This window comes from Vigna angularis, chromosome 1, assembly GCF_016808095.1.
Source record: "Vigna angularis cultivar LongXiaoDou No.4 chromosome 1, ASM1680809v1, whole genome shotgun sequence".
Lineage (NCBI taxonomy): Eukaryota > Viridiplantae > Streptophyta > Magnoliopsida > Fabales > Fabaceae > Vigna > Vigna angularis.
In genome coordinates this window covers 43,015,998-43,034,427 of record NC_068970.1, presented here as the reverse complement: position 1 = coordinate 43,034,427, position 18,430 = coordinate 43,015,998, and the positions used below count along the sequence as shown (strand labels likewise).

General features: G+C 37.2%; 1 protein-coding gene across 1 annotated transcript; it reads left to right on the top strand.

Moving 5' to 3' along the window:
- Positions 1–17,479: 17,479 nt before the first annotated feature.
- LOC108319692 (NDR1/HIN1-like protein 10) lies at positions 17,480–18,052 on the top strand. The gene has a single exon (XM_017550915.1). It carries the CDS (start codon positions 17,480–17,482, stop codon positions 18,050–18,052), a length of 573 nt encoding a protein of 190 aa, XP_017406404.1.
- The last annotated feature ends 378 nt before the right edge of the window (positions 18,053–18,430 follow it).

Below are 18,430 nucleotides of genomic sequence, written 5' to 3'. Positions count from 1 at the left end.
TCGAATTACAATTCTAAACGACGTTTAATATTTGCATTTATTTACAAAAATGCCACCGGTCATTTTTAACGTTGGCTATTCAGTGGTTGGACGTTAAACACGTGACGTTATACGCTATTTTTTTACTAGTGATTAGTGGTTACAGTCGAAAATATATAGCAACAATTAAATAAAACATGTTTAAACAATAAGAGCAAAAGGATATAAGTAGTTGTTAGAACGACTAAAACAATTAAAAGGAACAAACATTTCATAAGCATATTACATGAATTTAAATATGGACTCATAAGAAAAACTTTTAAGAATCTAGAGACTACCCCTAATTTTGTGCTATGATATTCTTTTCTATCTTCTGGTGTATCCCCTAAGTACATGCTCCTAGATGCTGATGCATCTACTCTCTTTCTCTCCCTTATTTGATAAACATCGAAAGAGAAGGAGGGAAAGGACATTATAGCCCGACAAAGAGAGGAAGCCTTCATAGTCCACATAAGATATTATAACAATGGAATAATATGATGATGAGAGTGAAGGAGAATGAGGGAGCTTAAACGGGTCATGAAAGGAAAACAAAAGAAGAGTTGAAGAATAGGGAGAAGGTCAATGCGATAAAAGTGGAAATATAAGGTAAGGTGGGGTTCGGTTGTGAGGAAGGTAGGTTAGGTTGAAGAACTACTTGTGTAAGGCAAGTAATTTCTGAACACAAGAGTAGGAAGGGATGTTGGATTATCATATTCATCTTGGTTCGCTATTAGGATGAGATGATGATGACGGTCTAGAGGTTTGGAAGAAGGCTTCATTGGTTTGGAATGTTGAGAGTTTGAGAGCTTAGAGATTTGGGAGACCATGAGGGTGAGAAAGAAGGAGAGTTTAGGGTTTTCGAAAGACTGTGTTGCGAATGAGAAGAGTGGAGTCGATTTAAATAGAGAGAAAAAGTTAGTTGTGGGCGATTGGTTTATCTCGTCCCTTTAATAATAGATTTTGAAAAGAGATGTTGTATCTCTTAAAGATCAAGAAATTTCGAAATGGAGTGTAGGGTGCAGCAGATAAGAACGAGAAGAGTGGTAAAGTCAGAAGTTTTGTCATTTCGAGGAAAATAGAAGAGAAAGAATTGATGTTAGGAGTGATGACTTGATTAACACACAAAAAAAGATATTGGGAAAATTAGAAAGAGAAGGGTTGAGGCTTTGGAAATCCTATACAACTTCTAGAGACGGGCTTAGTATTTAGATACAACCTAATGCATGGATGCAGGTGTCTTAAAGATGATTTGTCTTAGACGTTGCAGTGTATGACGTCATACAAACTATGTGTCTTAGACGTTTGACTCTCTAGACACTATATGAACACAATTGACATGTTGAATCAAATTCATTCAATGATTCTCAAACCAATAAGGGTGATTAGAAGATTAACTCTATCTTCAACTAATGTGAAGATGTCAACATGCTGATCTTCTGTGTTTACATATTGTAAATCCACAATACCCTTGTTAACATGATCACGTATGAAGTGATGTTTGACCTCAATATTCTTAGCACGTGAATGCAATGTAGGATTCTTAGATAAGCTAATTATAAGATTGCTATTATAGTAGATAGGAATCTTACCTTCAAAGTGGTTGTAATCTTCTAATTGATTCCTGATCCATAGAAGTTGTGAGAAGAAGTGGGCGACATATATGTATTCAACTTCTACTGTTGACATTCGTATTATGCTTCTTTCTTAGCCACGATACTAGGTTTCCTCCAATGAAGTGGTAGCCTCCACTTGTGCTTTTACACTCAACTTTATCTAGCGTAATCAACATCACTATATCCTTCAAGCTTGAAGCTTTCGCTTCCTTTATAGCATAGTCCGAGATTGACTGACTGAAATCTTGCACAAAGGCAAACATGGAACATTATTGTTAGAAATAAAGAGGCTTGTTTCTCAACACTAAGAGGGGGTGCATTGGTGATTTATAAAAATGAATGTTTTTCAAATCTTTTTGCAAAGTTAGAATGATCTTTAAAACTTTCTTGCAATGAAAGTAAACGCATATGCAGATTAAAGTAAAAGATATAGGGAAAGAAGAACAAACACAAGGTTTTTATTCTGGTTCGTCCTCAATGCCTACATCCACTCACCCTTCCAATCAACCTTAGATTGAAGGATATTTCACTAGAATGATTTGAGAATTACACCAAAGGTTTTATAGTGAACACACTCTCATAATGTAAACACCTTTCCCACTCACAATCAGATATGGAAATGAAAACACCTGCCCACACACAACCACACGTTCTGTTTGTAAAAACCCTTTGAGAATCCTCTCTCAAAGTCCAAGAGCTCCTCACTCTTGTTCCTGTCGCACACGACCAGGGACACATCACAATCAACAAGTGCATAAACCTTTTCTGATCACAACAATTACACCTCAGCAGTGCGAATCTAATAAGCTAATTAAGTTCTCAACAATCCTCTCAAGAATCCTTCAAGTTTCTTCACAATCTTCACTTCTTAATTCTTGGAGCGTATGTGTAATCTGTACAAACTTTCCCAGATCAAAGATGTCAGATATGAAAGTGTACAATTGATCAAAAGTCTTTTTGAAACACAAGTAATGCGTCAATTTATAGTTTTCATCATATTAGACACAAAGTAATCGATTATGTTAGTAATGTAATCAGTTACATTAAAATCAGGTGTAACAGAATTACAACTAACACAACTCTTAATTGAATGCACAATTAATGTAATCGATTTACATTTAATGCTAGTCAAACATATTTAAAAATATGACCCTTATAACAGTTATGACTAAGCTGAAATTTTTTTTCAAAAGATAACAAACTTAATTGATTACATAACTTGTGTAATCAATTAAGCTAAACACTTAAACAGATTTTTGAAAACTCTTTCTCTTCAAAAACTCATGACAACACATTTGAAAAAAGATCTATGCAAAGACACGAGTTTTAATCGATTTAACACCTAATGTAATCCATTCAAACTTGTTGTTTTTCCACAGTTCAAAACATAAGCTGTCTGAGGAACTTAATTGATTACAACAATATTGTAATCGATTATGCCATACAAATTTGCTTACTGCTTGTGGTTTTCATCACACATAATATACAGTATGCATACAAAGATATAAACACATCATAAGTAGTAGTATGCAGAACCAACAATATGTCAATATATGCATTTATCAATAATAAGCATTTATATATCCATATATTATTCCATCATACAGAAACATATTTCTTTAGTGTCATGACAACATCTGTGTTGTTACAGTCAATGTGTTGTCATCATAAAAAACAAACACATCAGGGAGTGGGTTCAACACTCATATTGCTCCCTCTATCAACAACAATTATGACTTAGCGACGGTTAGAGAGGTGTTTTATATTTTTGACATGAGGTCTCTATAAAAACCTTGTTGTAAAAACCTTGATCTTTAAATCGGCTTCTTGTGGTTGGAAGGACACTCGATTTAGGCTTGGCCGAACCAGTATAAAAACTCAGCGTTGATCTTTCTTATCCCTACTCTGTTATATTCAATCCATTATACTTTACACACATTCGATTAAATTTCCGCTGCATTGAAAATCTTTTAACTTGCGTTTCAAGAAAAGTATAAAGGCATCTCTTTTGGTGAAAAAGATTTTGAAAGTTTTAAATTTTATACTTCACCAATTCAGCGCCCCCCCGCCGCCCCCCCATCCCCCCTCTTGGTGTGAGAAATTGAGTCATTCTATTTTAACAAACCTATATTGAAAAACTTTTCTGAGTGGAATGAAGAGGAAAGTAGAAAAGCTCCATGTGATATAAAAGTTAGAAATGTTATCTCTTCTGCACTTACCATTGATGAGTTTTTCAGGGTGTCAACATGCAAAAGTGCCAAGGAAATGTAGGAACCGGGATAAAAACCTTGTGTTTGTTCTTGTTTCCTTATCTCTTTTACTTTCATTGCATACGCGTATTACTTAGATTACAAGAAAGGTTAAAGATCATTCTAAGTTTGCAAAAGGATTTAAAAAGCATTTTGTTTTTATTGATCACTGTAACATCCCAAAAATACAGCAATAAACTATATAATAGAATAATTACATTTAATAATATTTCAGTTCAGTCTTTCACTAAGAAAAACGTACGGTTCTGGCCGAACGGCCTTACAGAAAGAGTTACAAATTTGAACTGTACAATGGTACAAAACTAACCGAACGGTTTACAAAATAATGTACCGAACGGTCATACATAACAAAAAGGGGAAGGTGATCGAATGACCACCTTACTACAAAAACTAAACTACTGACCGAACGTTCTACCGTTCGGTCTTAACTTCAACCTCGACCAAATTTTCTTCTTCCAGCGCATCTTCCAACAGCTCGTCTCCTTCTGCTCACATCCACACGGATGATCATTGCAACGACAAGACGAACGTACAAAACAAGATAAGACAGGAAACACAGGGTAAGCTTATGTAATTTAAATCATGCATAAACATACATTTCAATAAATCAATCAAACAAGATAATTCATAGTTCGTTCATACAAAGCCTAATACTAGACTGACCGTCCGGACTGTATGAAATCTGTGTAGCTACAAGCGTTCATGCACCCGGGTGATGTAGTAACTGGAATACTCTCATCAGCTGCCACCCGAGGTTAGTCCTATATGTCCAAAGTACCCCTAAGGACTAGGACCTCCTGCCGTTCCCACACATGATCTACCCTCCTCTATGTAAAGACGAGTACTCACGGAACATCAGGATGAACATCCAGCTTAGCATACCCACAGTCATACTTTACCAATTCCAATATTCATACATGAGTCGTTCCTCCCCGGAACGCTCGTCCATAATCCACAACATTTCCATATCACATTTTCTTCATCTTTCATTAATAAATATCTCATTTAACCATCTCGTACAAAGATTTATAAGGATTCCAATTAACGAACGTTCAACCCGAACTCAGAACGAGACCGCGATATCTCAAATTTCAGAATAGATTAAGGCCAAGGGGTTGATATCGGGTTGAAAAATATAACGAGTACAATCATATATTCCGAGAACCGAAAGGAACGAACGTCAATTACAACAATGAGCCAATTAGATGAACTGACTCTTGAGAACTCCAATTGAACATCAAAAAGACCAGACCAAGTACGAAGACTCCAAAATGAAACCAATGGATAAGGTTACTTCAAGACATTACAAACTAATACTTAGAATGATTCACATGAAGAAACCGAACACTTGTAAATACTTAGTTTAATTGAGTTTAGTATCAAAAATCCAAATGCCAGTCAAAGACTGAACACTATAGTGAGCGAACCCTAGAGGGCTTGAACGAACGCTCGTATTAGAAAGTTTAGCTTAAGAAGATAGAACGAGAGCCTGGTGTAAGACCACACACTTGCGTAGGACGAACACTTGGTATGAGACCAAATGCTACTAAATTTAAAGAGAATAGGCTTGATAATTATACCTAGATACTACTGGGATAGTGTTTAAGAATAACTGTGATATACAATTACATATATATATATATATATATATATATATATATAGGTTTAATGTCTCCGTAGGTCCCTATTTTGGTCATGAATTTCAAATAGGTCCTCTTTCTTTTCGGCGTATCAATTGAGTCCTTGTTTTTGTAAAATTGAATCAACTACAGGCCTGCCGTTAAATTGGACAAACGGCCGTTACAGTATTGGTTACGTGGCATGGTCAGTGCAGTTACTAATCAGACGTGGCATTTAAAAGCAATTTTGTATTAAATAAAGAAGAAGGAACAAAAGTATAATCAGATTTGGGTAAGGGTATAGTAGGAAAAAAGAAAAAATTAAAGGGCAAGACGTTTTAATTGAGGAATGCAACTAAGATTGGGGAAACAAATTGGGGGTTTTTATTATTAGGGTTCGCGTGAGGGAAGAAAAATCACGATCTTTGTTCGAGCTGAAGCGGTAGAGTGCATGCAGGGGTTCGTGTCTCGGTAGGTCAGGTGTGGGTCCTTTTGTTGTTGGAAGCAAGAAGCTGAAGCACGTGGTGAGTGGAGGTTAATCTCAAGGAAGGTCAGTGTTTGTGCTTTATTGTCTTTGTTTTTATTGAATCGAAACTACAATATTCGGTGGTGGTCCCCCATTGATGTATGGTTTGGTCTCTGGTTTTGATTGCATTTCGGTGGTCCCCCATGTATGTTTAAAGTTATTTGACTTTGTTTGAGTGAGTATGTTTAAAGTTATTTGATCTCTGTGCCTGTTTTAATTTTTTTGTCGTCATATGTTTTCATAATAGGTCTGTAGATATATTTATGTTGTGTTGTGCATAATGGAGGACGCTATTGTGTGTGTTTTCCACCATGGAGGAAAGTTCATTAATGATAGTACCCTAAAGTATGAAGGGGAGACAACAACTTTGTCCTTTGACCCTGACATGTGGAGTTTTTTTGTGGATGTCAGTGTAGTGAAAAGTTTAGGATATGAGAATTTTAAAGATTTATGGTACTGTGTAGGAGGGGGTTTAGTGTTGGAAAATAGGTTGGAACAATTGATTGATGACAGAGGTGCCATGCATATGGCTAACTTAGCTAGGCTTAATGGTGAAGTTCATTTATAATTGTCCATGTAGTTTCTGATCCCGAAGTCATTCATATGCTTGAAGACATTACTAATGATGAAGGAGAAGTTGAAGGTAATGGTACAGTACAAAAAAATGGTGAAGAAGATGGTGATTCTGTTCAAGTAAATGGTGAAGGTATGGTGACTTACAAGAGGTGAATGTTCGTGAAGAAGATGGTGACGGTGTTGAAGTAAATGGTGTAGTTGATGGTGACTTAGAAGAGGTGAACGAGGGTGAAGAGGATGGTGGTGCTGTTGAAGTAGAGGTTGAAGGTCATGGTCACGTACAAGAGTTGCATGAGGTTGAAGAAGAGCAAGAGTTGAATGTGTGTGAAGGAGTTGTGGAGGATGAAGTTTATCTTTGTAGTTGGAGTACATCTACTGAAGAAGGTGATGTACATGGAAATAATGAGTGCTTAGAGGGCCTAATAGATGTGAGTGTTGAATGTGATATAGATGGTGATGTAGATGGTCATGTGGAAGTAGAAGTAGAAGTAGAAAGTCTTTATGACAGTGATGATGACCGTGATAATGTCAGTGTTGAATGTCATGATCATGACGATAGAGGATTGTCAGATTTGGAGTGGAAATCTGAGGAATTACTTAGTGCAACAGATAGTGATGAAGAGGTTAATGACAGTGAAGGTTATGGGAGGTTTGGTATTTTTTTGTATGCCAAAAAGTATGGTAGACTTTACATGGGAAGTTGGGACTTTTTTTGCAGAAAAGCAAGATATTTTAGATGCTCTAAAAAGGTATGCCTTGGAAAATGGGAGGAATATAAAGTTTGTAAAAAATGACAAAAGAAGATTGAGGATGAAGTGCTTTGGTGCAAAAGGAGAATGCCCATGGACCATATACTTTGGTTATATGGAGGCTGTAAAATCATGGCAGCTGAGAACTAAAAAAGACATTCATACATGCAGCAGGGAGTTCAACCTGAAGTTAGTTGACGCCAAGTGGTTGAGCAAAAAGTTGGTGAAAACAGTTAAGGAAAATCCTAAGATGAAGGGTGTTGATATTCGTGAAAAAGTTCAAAGGAAGTGGAACATAGGTATATCAAGGTGTATGGCTTATAGAGCCAAAGCTATTGCTTCTAATCAAATTGATGGGTCCTTTAATGAACAATATAAGAGGATATATGATTATGCGCATGAGTTGTTGGAAAGAAATCCAGGATCTACAGTTAAGGTCCTTGTTGAGAATAATGAGGGTGAGTTAATTTTCAACAGATTTTACTGTTGTCTGAAGGCATGCAAAGACAGTTTTGTCTACTATAGGTCAATAATTGGATTAGATGGAGCCTTTTTGAAAGGGAAGTATGGTGGTGAGCTGTTGACGGCTGTTAGGAGGGATGAAAATGATCAAATGTTGCCCATTGCATATGCGGTGGTAGAAGTGGAAAACAAAGATTCATGGACGTGGTTTTTGAATCTTTTGATTGATGATCTTGGTGGTGGAGAAGTATGTTCTTCAATTACTTTTGTCTCCGACCAACAAAAGGTAATAATCATATTTAAATTGCTTCTTTCGTATATTGGTTCATTAATTTGATATGCTGATAAATGTTTTGTTTTATGTTAACACCACAGGGTCCACTACCAGCCATACAACAGTTACTCCTAGGTGTTGACTAGAGATTTTGTGTCAGACACTTATATTCAAACTTTAGGAAAAAGTTTCCTGGTAAAAATTTGAAACAGCTGATGTGGAGGGCAGCTACTGCCACTCATCCACAAAACTGGGAAAGGGAGATGAGAAACATTAAAGATATAAATGAAGATGCATTCAAGCATTTGATTGCCATCCCTCCAAGGTTGACAATTTGTATTAATTATTTTTGCCCTTTCTATATTATTTTATGTTTGTCCATATTAGTTGCAGTTTTAACATGTGTATATATCATATGTTGTAGATATTGGTCAAGGTCCAGATTCAGTCCAACACCAAAATGTGACACATTGGTCAACAATATGAGTGAGGCTTTCAACAGTGTCCTGGTTCACACCAGGACTAAACCAATCATAACAATGCTGGAAGAAATTAGGGTATACATAATGCAAAGATGGGCAAAAAACAGGTCTAAGATACAATCATTTTCAGGACCAATTTGTCCAAAGATCCAGGCCAGATTTACAAAGGAATCTCAATCAACCAAGAACTAGATACCTAGGTAACTTTCTTCATAACTTCATAAATGTTTATTCATTCCTTGGTAAATTTTATGTTATTTAAATGTGTTGTTTAATTTTTTTTTTTATTTCTTTATAACTGGTCAGCACACAAACTCTTTGAAGTAAGACACGTCTCCCAGAGTGGAGAAAAATTTGTTGTAAACATAGACGAGTTCTCATGCTCGTGCAGGAGATGGAGCATCACAGGAATTCCATGTTGTCACTCCCTAGCCGCAATGAAGTTTCTTAATATTGATGGCCAGCAGTTCATTCCGGCTTGCTTTCTAAAGTCCACCTATGAAGAAATCTATGCATCAATCGTATATTCCATCAACGGAAACAACATGTGGGACCTAACACCATATCCGGATGTCATGCCTCCTAGGAAAAAGGTTATGCCTGGAAGACCTAAAAGGAAAAGAAGACTGGAGCAGTGGGAGATCAGAAAGGATGATTCACGAGTGAGCAAGGGTGGTTTGCGGAAGAGATGCGGGCTATGTAGGGAGGTTGGGCACAACAGGAGTCGTTGCCCCAAAGCAACCCAAGAACCAATCATGCCATCATCATAGTTATCTGAAGTGTGTATGAATGACAAGGAAGCTCAACTATAGATGTGTGTATAAATGACAATGATGTCAAGTTTAAGGATCTTATTATGTAATAGTCTAAGGAACAATGTTTATGGTTTTACTGCTATGTAATTTAATGAATGACAATGATGCCAACTATGTATGGTTTTGGATGTATTACAATGTTTTGGATGTATTACAATGACCAGGAACTATTTTGTCAATGACCATGAACTGTTTTGGATGTATTACAATGTTTTGGATATATTAGAATTTCCTTCTTTGACGTCTTATATAGAAGTGAGGCTGAACGGTATCGATCGTAAAGGTCGAACGTTGGAAGGCAGGGAGCACATGTTCGGGGCTGGAAAGTGTACAAGAGAAGAAGGTGTAGGAGGGAGAGAGATGGGGACCGAACGGTTGAAGGTGGGGAGCTATGTGACCGAACGGTAGAGGGAGGACGACCAGACCGAACGGTCGGGAACAGGGAGGTAGTTGGACGAGCGATATAGGAGGGTGGACGACCAGACCGAACGGTCTTTAGCAAGGAGGTAGTTGGACGAGCGGTAGACGAGGGAGGACGACCAAACTGAACGCTCGGGAACAGGGAGCTAGTTGGACGAGCGATAGACGGGGTAGGACGACCCGACCGAGCCTTAAAACCAAAAGGCCTGTAACATTGCTGTGAATAAAATAAACATTAAACAATTTTCAAAAGGCCTTAAAACCTGCTACATTAAACCAAAACCTCAATTTATTATGTTTATCACTTCAGTAACACAACTTCATTCCTTCACATCGTCATATACATAAACAGTTCCATCCTAAGAAACCGAAAAACCCTGCTAATTTCTTCCTAAGAAAACGATCAACACTACTACATTATGGATTTATAATCCATATTGAAATTACAATAATATTAAGTAAAAAAATAAAAATAACCAATCCTGTCAACACCTTCATCCATTTCTCCACAACCTTGACAGATTTAATCAAATCACTCATCATCTTCGTTCCACCTCCCATTTCTCCTGTCTTTGACAAACACTCATGCTTTTCTTCCCACTTCACATTCGTATAGCTTTTCTCATTACCGTCTTCACAACACCATTTGAAGAAATTGCAACCACCTTCATGTCCAGTCTGTGAAAAAAATAACAATTAAAACGACTTTCTACTCAAACAAAACACTACTTCTCCACGTTCTTACCTTGTACTTAGGGCAGCTCCAGAATTTCTTCCCTCTGTTCTTAGCAGTTCTAGCTGTTCTTACCACTGTTTTCTCTCCACACAGGCAAAGGGGTGATACACCATCAATCGTAGATACTCCACCACCACGAAAAACGACATCAGAGTTTTGATTCCGCCACCCATTGCATGTCGAAGATGAACAAGAATGCGACTTCTGCACTTCATTATCCATCACTTCGAATCGAAGAAAGAACGCGCACCCTCCCACTTCCAACTACATAATCTTCACCCATGAACACCGGCGCTTCGAATCGAAGAAAGAATGAGATTTTTTCCCTCATGCGAACCCTAATAATAAGAACCCCCAATTTGTTTCCCAATCTCAGTTGCATTTCTCAATTAAAGGGGGCTGCCCTTCAAGTTTTTCAATTTTCCTAGTATGCCCTTACCCAAAAGTGAATATACATCTGTGTATACCAATTATTTAATACAAAAATCGTTTTAAATGCGACATCTGATTATTAACTGCACTGACCATGCCACGTAACCAATACTGTAACAGCCATTTGTCCAATTTAACGGCAGGCCTGTAATTGATTCAATTTTACAAAAACAAGGACTCAATTGATACGCCGAAAAGAAAGAGGACCTATTTGAAATTCATGACCAAAATAGGGACCTACGGAGACATTAAACCATATATATATATATATATATATATATATATATATATATATATATATATATATATATATATATATATATATATATATATAAATACTTAAATTTGTAACAGAATACCAAGACACAACTATACTTGGCCGAACGCTCAATCATGGTATTTCGAAATGCAGACGCTCGTCCTCAACTAGGATTCTTCCCAAATGAAAGAATCCACTACTAACCAAATTCACTAGAAAACCGAACGATCAAGGACCGTTCAGTAACGAACGTACACTTACTTAGGGGAATTTCATACCAGAATCATTTATATTCCAACTCATTTCTTAACATATAGTTTCATAACTTTATACATTCATATCAGAAATCAATTTGCATACTTCATACAATCCATAACATAGTAAATAATCATATTCATACTTTATATACATTCAACCACTCAACACATGCATTCATTATCAACGAACGTACAACTAACATACAATTAAATTAAATAAGCTTCCCTTACCTCTAGCGTGAACGATCGTCCTAGAGATAGAATGAGGTTTGTCTGACTACAATTCTTCTACCCTCAACGCTCAATCAACTCTTCAAACCAAAACAAACAACAGACCAACTGGTTCAGAATGAGACTATGAACTCATGCAACCAGAAGTTGGTTTGCATGTGCCAGGGAACGAACGACTAAAGGAGAAGAAGAACTTATCAGTTCAGAACTCGAAACCGATCGGTTCAAACTGAAGCTCTTAACGCCGGAAGAACTTCTACGGTGCCTGAATGATGATCGGAGAAGAGAAAGAGTGAGTTTTGGTAGAGAGAAGGGAGAGCTTTTAGAGAGAAGGAGAAGAATTTGAGAAACTCAGAGTTTGGAGAAGAAGATGCATGCAGAGAGTGTGACATGATTTTCCAAAAACTCAGTTTTGCTTAAAACGAACGTCCGCTCCTCTGTTGACACCTGCATTCCACTATCTGATTTTTGACTTCCCTCAACTTGACACCTGACGTCCGTACAGAGGGTTTTTGGGTGCGTTTTTAATGGTTCTGACAATCACCAATTTATCCTCTCTTGGTGTTGAGAAACAAGACTCTTCGTTTATTCATGATTTCTTTTATTATGACAATAAATATATTTTCATTATATAGTAGTAATTAACGAGAGAGAACAATGGCAATGGCTATTCCCACTATTTTGCAATTTTTTATTGTATAATGTATAGAATATAATATGAATCCTTCGATATTTCAAAAAAAGATATATTTAATATTTTTAATTATAATATTTTATTTTAAAGAATATTTTATCCTTTTTTATAAAGATATTAAATTTCTTACAATCGGATCCATATAATAATTTTTTCATAATCATAAGTTTTTTAAATTGGTCTCGTAAAACTTTTGGCTCTTTCCTGTGTCTAGGTCTTAAGTAATTTTAATATCAATTAAAAATAGATAAATTTCATGATACTTTTTGTTTTTTTAATAAATTTTAATTGAGATAGAGAACTTTTTCAATTTATCTCTAATGCACGTAGTTTAGGATCTGGTTGCATTTTTCTGTGACCTAATATTTAAAATTCGATAACTTCATATTTTTCTTTAATCTTACTTGTTTGGATGCAGTACAAGTTTGGGCGCCTAACATATTTGTCATGTCTTACAATTTCAATGATTAAGTGTTGTTGATTTAGATTCTTGTTAATGACGTTTTCCAAAGAAAGACGACGTTAAGCTTTGGATTGACGTTAAATAAAAGAGAAAGAAATACATCAAACCCGATAAAAGTTGCCTGTCGTAGCTTTGTTACGCCGCAGGTTGGGGCTTTTGCGCAAAAGTAAGATGATAGCATCATCTCACCCAGCAAAAGTCATGTCAATATTCTTTTAACATTTAACCAAATCCTATATACTGCTCATGGGATTATCATATAGATGTTTATTTCTCAGCATATATATAGACATATATATATATATATAACAGAAAAAAAGTTAAATAAATAAAATGTTACACTTGAAAATATAAAATAATTAATTAGATTAAAATAATTATTAATATGCGAATATAAATATTTAAGAAATAAAGTATATAAAATCATTAAAATATGATAAAATGAAATAATTTCAGTGTTATAAATTGTTGTTCTAGTAAAAGAAATGGACTCGAGGTTTACTAACTTTTTAATGGAAAGATATATGGAAAAGTTTAGATAGCAGAGCACATATAGAAAAAATTAATGTAAAAAAATTATAAGTAGACCAATCAATTTGGTCAAGTAATTGGTCCGAAGGTAAAATTAAAAAAAATCTATAGGATTAAAAATTTTATAGAGTTAAAATAGAAACAAAAGTTTCATAGGTTAAGTTCAACCTATAGGTTAAGTTCAACAAAGTAGTATGTGTGACTCAATCTCAATTTAAGATAAGTCATGTAGATCATTCGGGTTAGATCTAGGTCAAGTCATGGTTGAGTTCATATTTTGCTAAGTTAAATTGCATTCGCATTGGACATAGTTAAGTTAGGTCAACATTTGGCCAAGTTGTGTTAGACAAAAAATAAAGTGGATTTGAGTTCGGCCTATATAGGATTAAGTTGAGTTGTATGCATCTCAAGTCAAGACGAGTCAGAAGCACCTCAAACCGAGTTGAGTAGGATCCACTAAAACCTAATCAAGTCAAGTTAGTCCTTTGTTGGGCCTTTGGTCCATACTAGGCCAAGTGGAGTGTGACTCATGTTTGATCGAGTCAAGTTAAGCCCACAATGTGTCCACGTCATGATGAGTCAAGTCAGGACCAAGTAAAGAGTTATGTCGATTCTTCCAGGCCGACAAACGTGACGAGTCATTCTTAGTTGAAGGATGAGTCAAGTAAGTCCATGTTAAATGTCAAGTCGAGTTGGATCATTTCAAAGGTAAAGCCAAGTTATCCCAGGTAAACAAATCAAGTTGAGTTGACCTAGGTTCAATGGTAGTGCTAAGTCATCTCATGACTAGGGTGGAGCTTACTGATGTAATCGTGCCCGACATAGTCTTTATTTTGTATTTTTACCTTTCATAGGTTAGCTTGTAAGGAGCATGGGTTACTATAAATACCCAGCTTCTCTATTGTAATTGGTACTTTTGAGCTTAATGAGAATTTAATTTTCTGACCTTCAGAAATAATTCTCTCTTGAAAGTCACATGCTAGAGAGTCCAAAGACTCCCTCTAGCCACCTTCCAAGCACCTTCGTCATTCTCTCATTTCTCCACGTTAACCATTGTGCTTCTCACTCATCCTCCACGCTGACTCTCCACTGCCACTCTCGTGCACGCGTCAGCTCCTTGTTACATCTCCGCTCCAACGCATCAACACATTCTTCATTCCCTCACGCCTTAGCCACAACTTCATTTCCATTTTCTCCGAAGCTCTCTTCACCACTTCATCACGGTAAGCCTCTTTCACTCACATAATCACCTCGTCACTCACATTCTCTTCTCAGATTTGCATTTTCTCTTTCCTCATATCCTGAACACATCAAAACCTAGCGTTTCTTCATCATTTTGTATTTTCCTGCCATTCTCACCGTTTGTTTTCGATTCCCACCGATTAAACCTCCATTTGCACCGTTTAAACGCTTTTGAACCGATCAATCTTGCGTTTGAACCGTTTAATCGGTCCAATTTGAGTTTTCCCTCTTTTCTAGGGTTCGTTCATGATTTTAGGGTTTTCTGCAATCGAATTCGATTCTCTCAGTTTCCTTCGAGTCAGCTCTCAATATAGAGCTTCATCTACATTCCGCTGCATATTTCTTCGTCGGAGAAGCTTCGAGGAGGTCTGGTTCGTGCTCGTACAACTTCTATCGTCATCTTCTCGGGCGTTCGTCCATCACTTACTCAAACTAAGACCAAGTTGAGTCGGTCCACACCTAAGTTAAGTTGAGTCTTTCCTATTTCAAGCCCCATGTCAAGCTGAGTTAGTCCTAGTCCATGGTCGAGTCGAGTTGTCATTGGCCCAAGTCAAGTTGATTTGGCTAAGCCCATGTTTACTCAATTTAACTTTCCTCGAGGTTGAGGTGATACATACCAAACCAAAGACAAGCCAGTTGAACTAGACCTAGGTTGACATGAGTTTGCCATGGTCTCAGTCAAGCCGAGTTGTCCCGAGTCCAAGTCAAGTTGAGCTAACCCGAGTCCAAGTCAAGCTGAGTCGACCCAAGTCTAAGGTAAGACAAGTCGACCCAAGTTCAAGTCAAGCTGAGTTGGACAAAACCCTAGTCAAGCCAAGTTAGCACAAGACAAAGGTTATGCCAAGTCGGATTGTGCCCATGTGTAGTCAAATTGGCTCTGTCCATGTCTAACATACCTAATAGTCAAGTCTATTAGGTTTATTTGATTGGATTTAGTCTAATTTGTTAGAATCGTGCAACAAAATAATAAAATCAAGAGGGGAGGATGAATTGGTTTCTTAATAAAACTATACTTAAAAGAAAAAAAGTCCTATTTTATAAATTGACTTTACAATTAAAATGTATTCCTTTTAAATAATAATAAGAAAAATAAAGAGTATAGGGAAAGAGACATTTACACAAGTAATTTTACACTAGTTTGGATCAAAAGACTCTTCGTCCAGTTGTTAATCTCTCTAAAGAGGGGTCAACTCAAACACTAAAAATAAATTGAGATTACAAATAGAAGTAACAATTTAGAATAGAAAGCACCTCTCTTGAAGCCACGAGATGAAAGACATCTCAAAATCCACAAGGGACGAACACCTCCATTGAGTCCCACAAAACATTTTGAATCACACAAGAGATGAAGAAACTATTTCCTTGAATCCACAAGTACTGAACTCTTCCTTTGAATCATACACTAGTGCAATCAGGGGAAACGACATCGGTTATTTTCACCCATAGACAGCGGTTCTTGAACCGAGGCATATACAGGCGAGGTAAAAAGTCCACAACTTTATACCTCGGTTGTGAACCGAGGCAAAAAAGAAGAGATTTCGCCTTGGTTCAAAGGGAACCGATGCAGTAGATTTTTCATTTCTTTATTTTTTTTCCAGGACTTTATGCCTCGGTTCCCTCTGAACCGAGGCAGTATAGTATACCATCCAATAGTATTCGTGCATCACATCTTGAAACCCTTGACAAAATTTCAAAGTGAAAGTGAAAAAGAAATTAAAGCATCAGATGCAGGAGCCGTAACAGTGTCCTTGTTGCAAGTGTAGACTAAAAACAATTTCACTGAAATGCAAGTGCAGACCGTAACAATGTCTTTGTTGTATTTAGGTGCTGCAACCTTCATAAGAGATTAGACAAATTTTGAAACCATGAAGGGACATTCAATCAAACTCTAAACGTTCAACTTTAAAGTTACCCAGGTTTATTGAAGAACTACCACCTAAAGTATGAGTCAAAATACACCCATATGATCAGAAACCTAACTGAAAGGAAAAATAACAACTAGCTAGAACAAGGAAAACTTCACTATACATTCTAATCAACTTTTCTATTTTATGTCAAGGATAAAAGCTAAATACAGTATAGCTGAAGCTACACTGGTTGAAACCTTCTTTGTTCAATTATCATCCCAATGCATATCTAATTAAAAAAGAAGAAAGTCCAAATTTCAGGGCAAGCTGTAGCTTCTTTAACATGTATTATCATGATATATGGTAATAAAAGAATGCTAAAGTCAAAAAGAAAAACAAAACTTAAACATCAAATCAACGGGTATGAAGGCAACAATACCACTTGGTCAGAGAAGTCATAAAAAATCCTCAAAATACAGTCTCCTCAAGGAATGGAGCAAGAACACATGTGATGCCCACCAAGCACACAGTACTACAACAAAATAAACACAATCAATCACTCACTTAAGAATCCAGGACACAGAACAAAGGGTTACTCTTTTCAATAGATTCCATTCATTAGCAGAGAAACATCACAATTGACTTCAAGCATGTTGACACAAAAAGGAAACTTGTTCTTGGACTCCATAAATACAAGGTATAAAGATAAGATTAAGCTCTCCAAGTATTCCACAACCATAATCGGCAAAAAGAGAAAAACTAAAAAACAATGACACCAACTTTCCCACAATTTCGCAGCATCCAAAGCAAAAGCAACTTCAATATAATCCATCTAACAAAGAGCAATTATAGTGACTATCATAAAGAGACCAAATTGAAAAACCCCTTTTTCAATTTACACACATGTAACTTTCTTCTATCACAAAAAGAGCACTTCATATTATCCCTTATCATTCCAGCATGGCAGATAAGCAACCCCAACTAAACAGTGCGTATTACGGCCCCACGATTCCTCCGGCGGAGGCGCTACGTCCCCGCCGCCACATAAATTGCTGTTGCTGTCTCTTCAGCATCTGCTGGAAGATTCTCCTCGCACTCATAATCTTCCTCGTCATCGTATTCATCATCTTCTACGCCATGCTCCAGCCACACGCGTTTAAGCTGCACGTCTCCGTCGCCACACTCACGCAGTTCAATTACACCTCCAGCGACAACACGCTCTGTTACAACCTCGTCCTCAACTTCACGGCAAGGAACCCCAACAAGAAGCTAGACTTCTACTACGAGAGCGTGGAGAGCCACATATCATACAACGATGTCACGTTCGCGTCGACGGAGTTGTTGACGTTGCGTGACTCGTTCCGGCAACGCAGGCAGAGCACGAACCTCCTGAACGGCGTTTACAGGGGGAATTACAAGACAGTGTTGGATCAGGATCAAGTGAAGACCTTGGAAGAAGATGAGAAAAAGAGGGTTTTTCATTTCTCTGTGAGACTCCACTTTGTCGCTTACTCTAGTGGAGAATGCGAGTAGTGGTGGAGAACGTATGCGAGTAGCGACCACGGCGAGAGAGGCGCGACGAACGTGGCGGTGGAGACACGACGAGGGAGGCACGAGCGATGGTGGAGACTGAGCAGTAGTGGTGGAGAGCAAAGTGCACACGAAGAAGAAAACAGTTCGATAGAAACTGTTAAAAAACCTAGAAAGAGCTCCTACTTCGGTTCTTTGTGAACCCGATGCGAATATGTTTTATATGCCTCGGTTTCACCGGCAACCCTGACCAAAAAGGTTTGATATGAAAGGTCAGAATTAAGTCATATAGGGAGAGTTATACGCCTCGGGTGGTTATTTAATTGATGTAATAGAGTTGTTATGCCTCGGTTTCTCTTGAATCCAGGCCTATAAGTTCGC

Coding starts and splice junctions, on each gene's coding strand:
- LOC108319692 (XM_017550915.1), top strand. CDS start 17,480: ATGGCAGATAAGCAACCCCAACTAAACAGTGCGTATTACGGCCCCACG.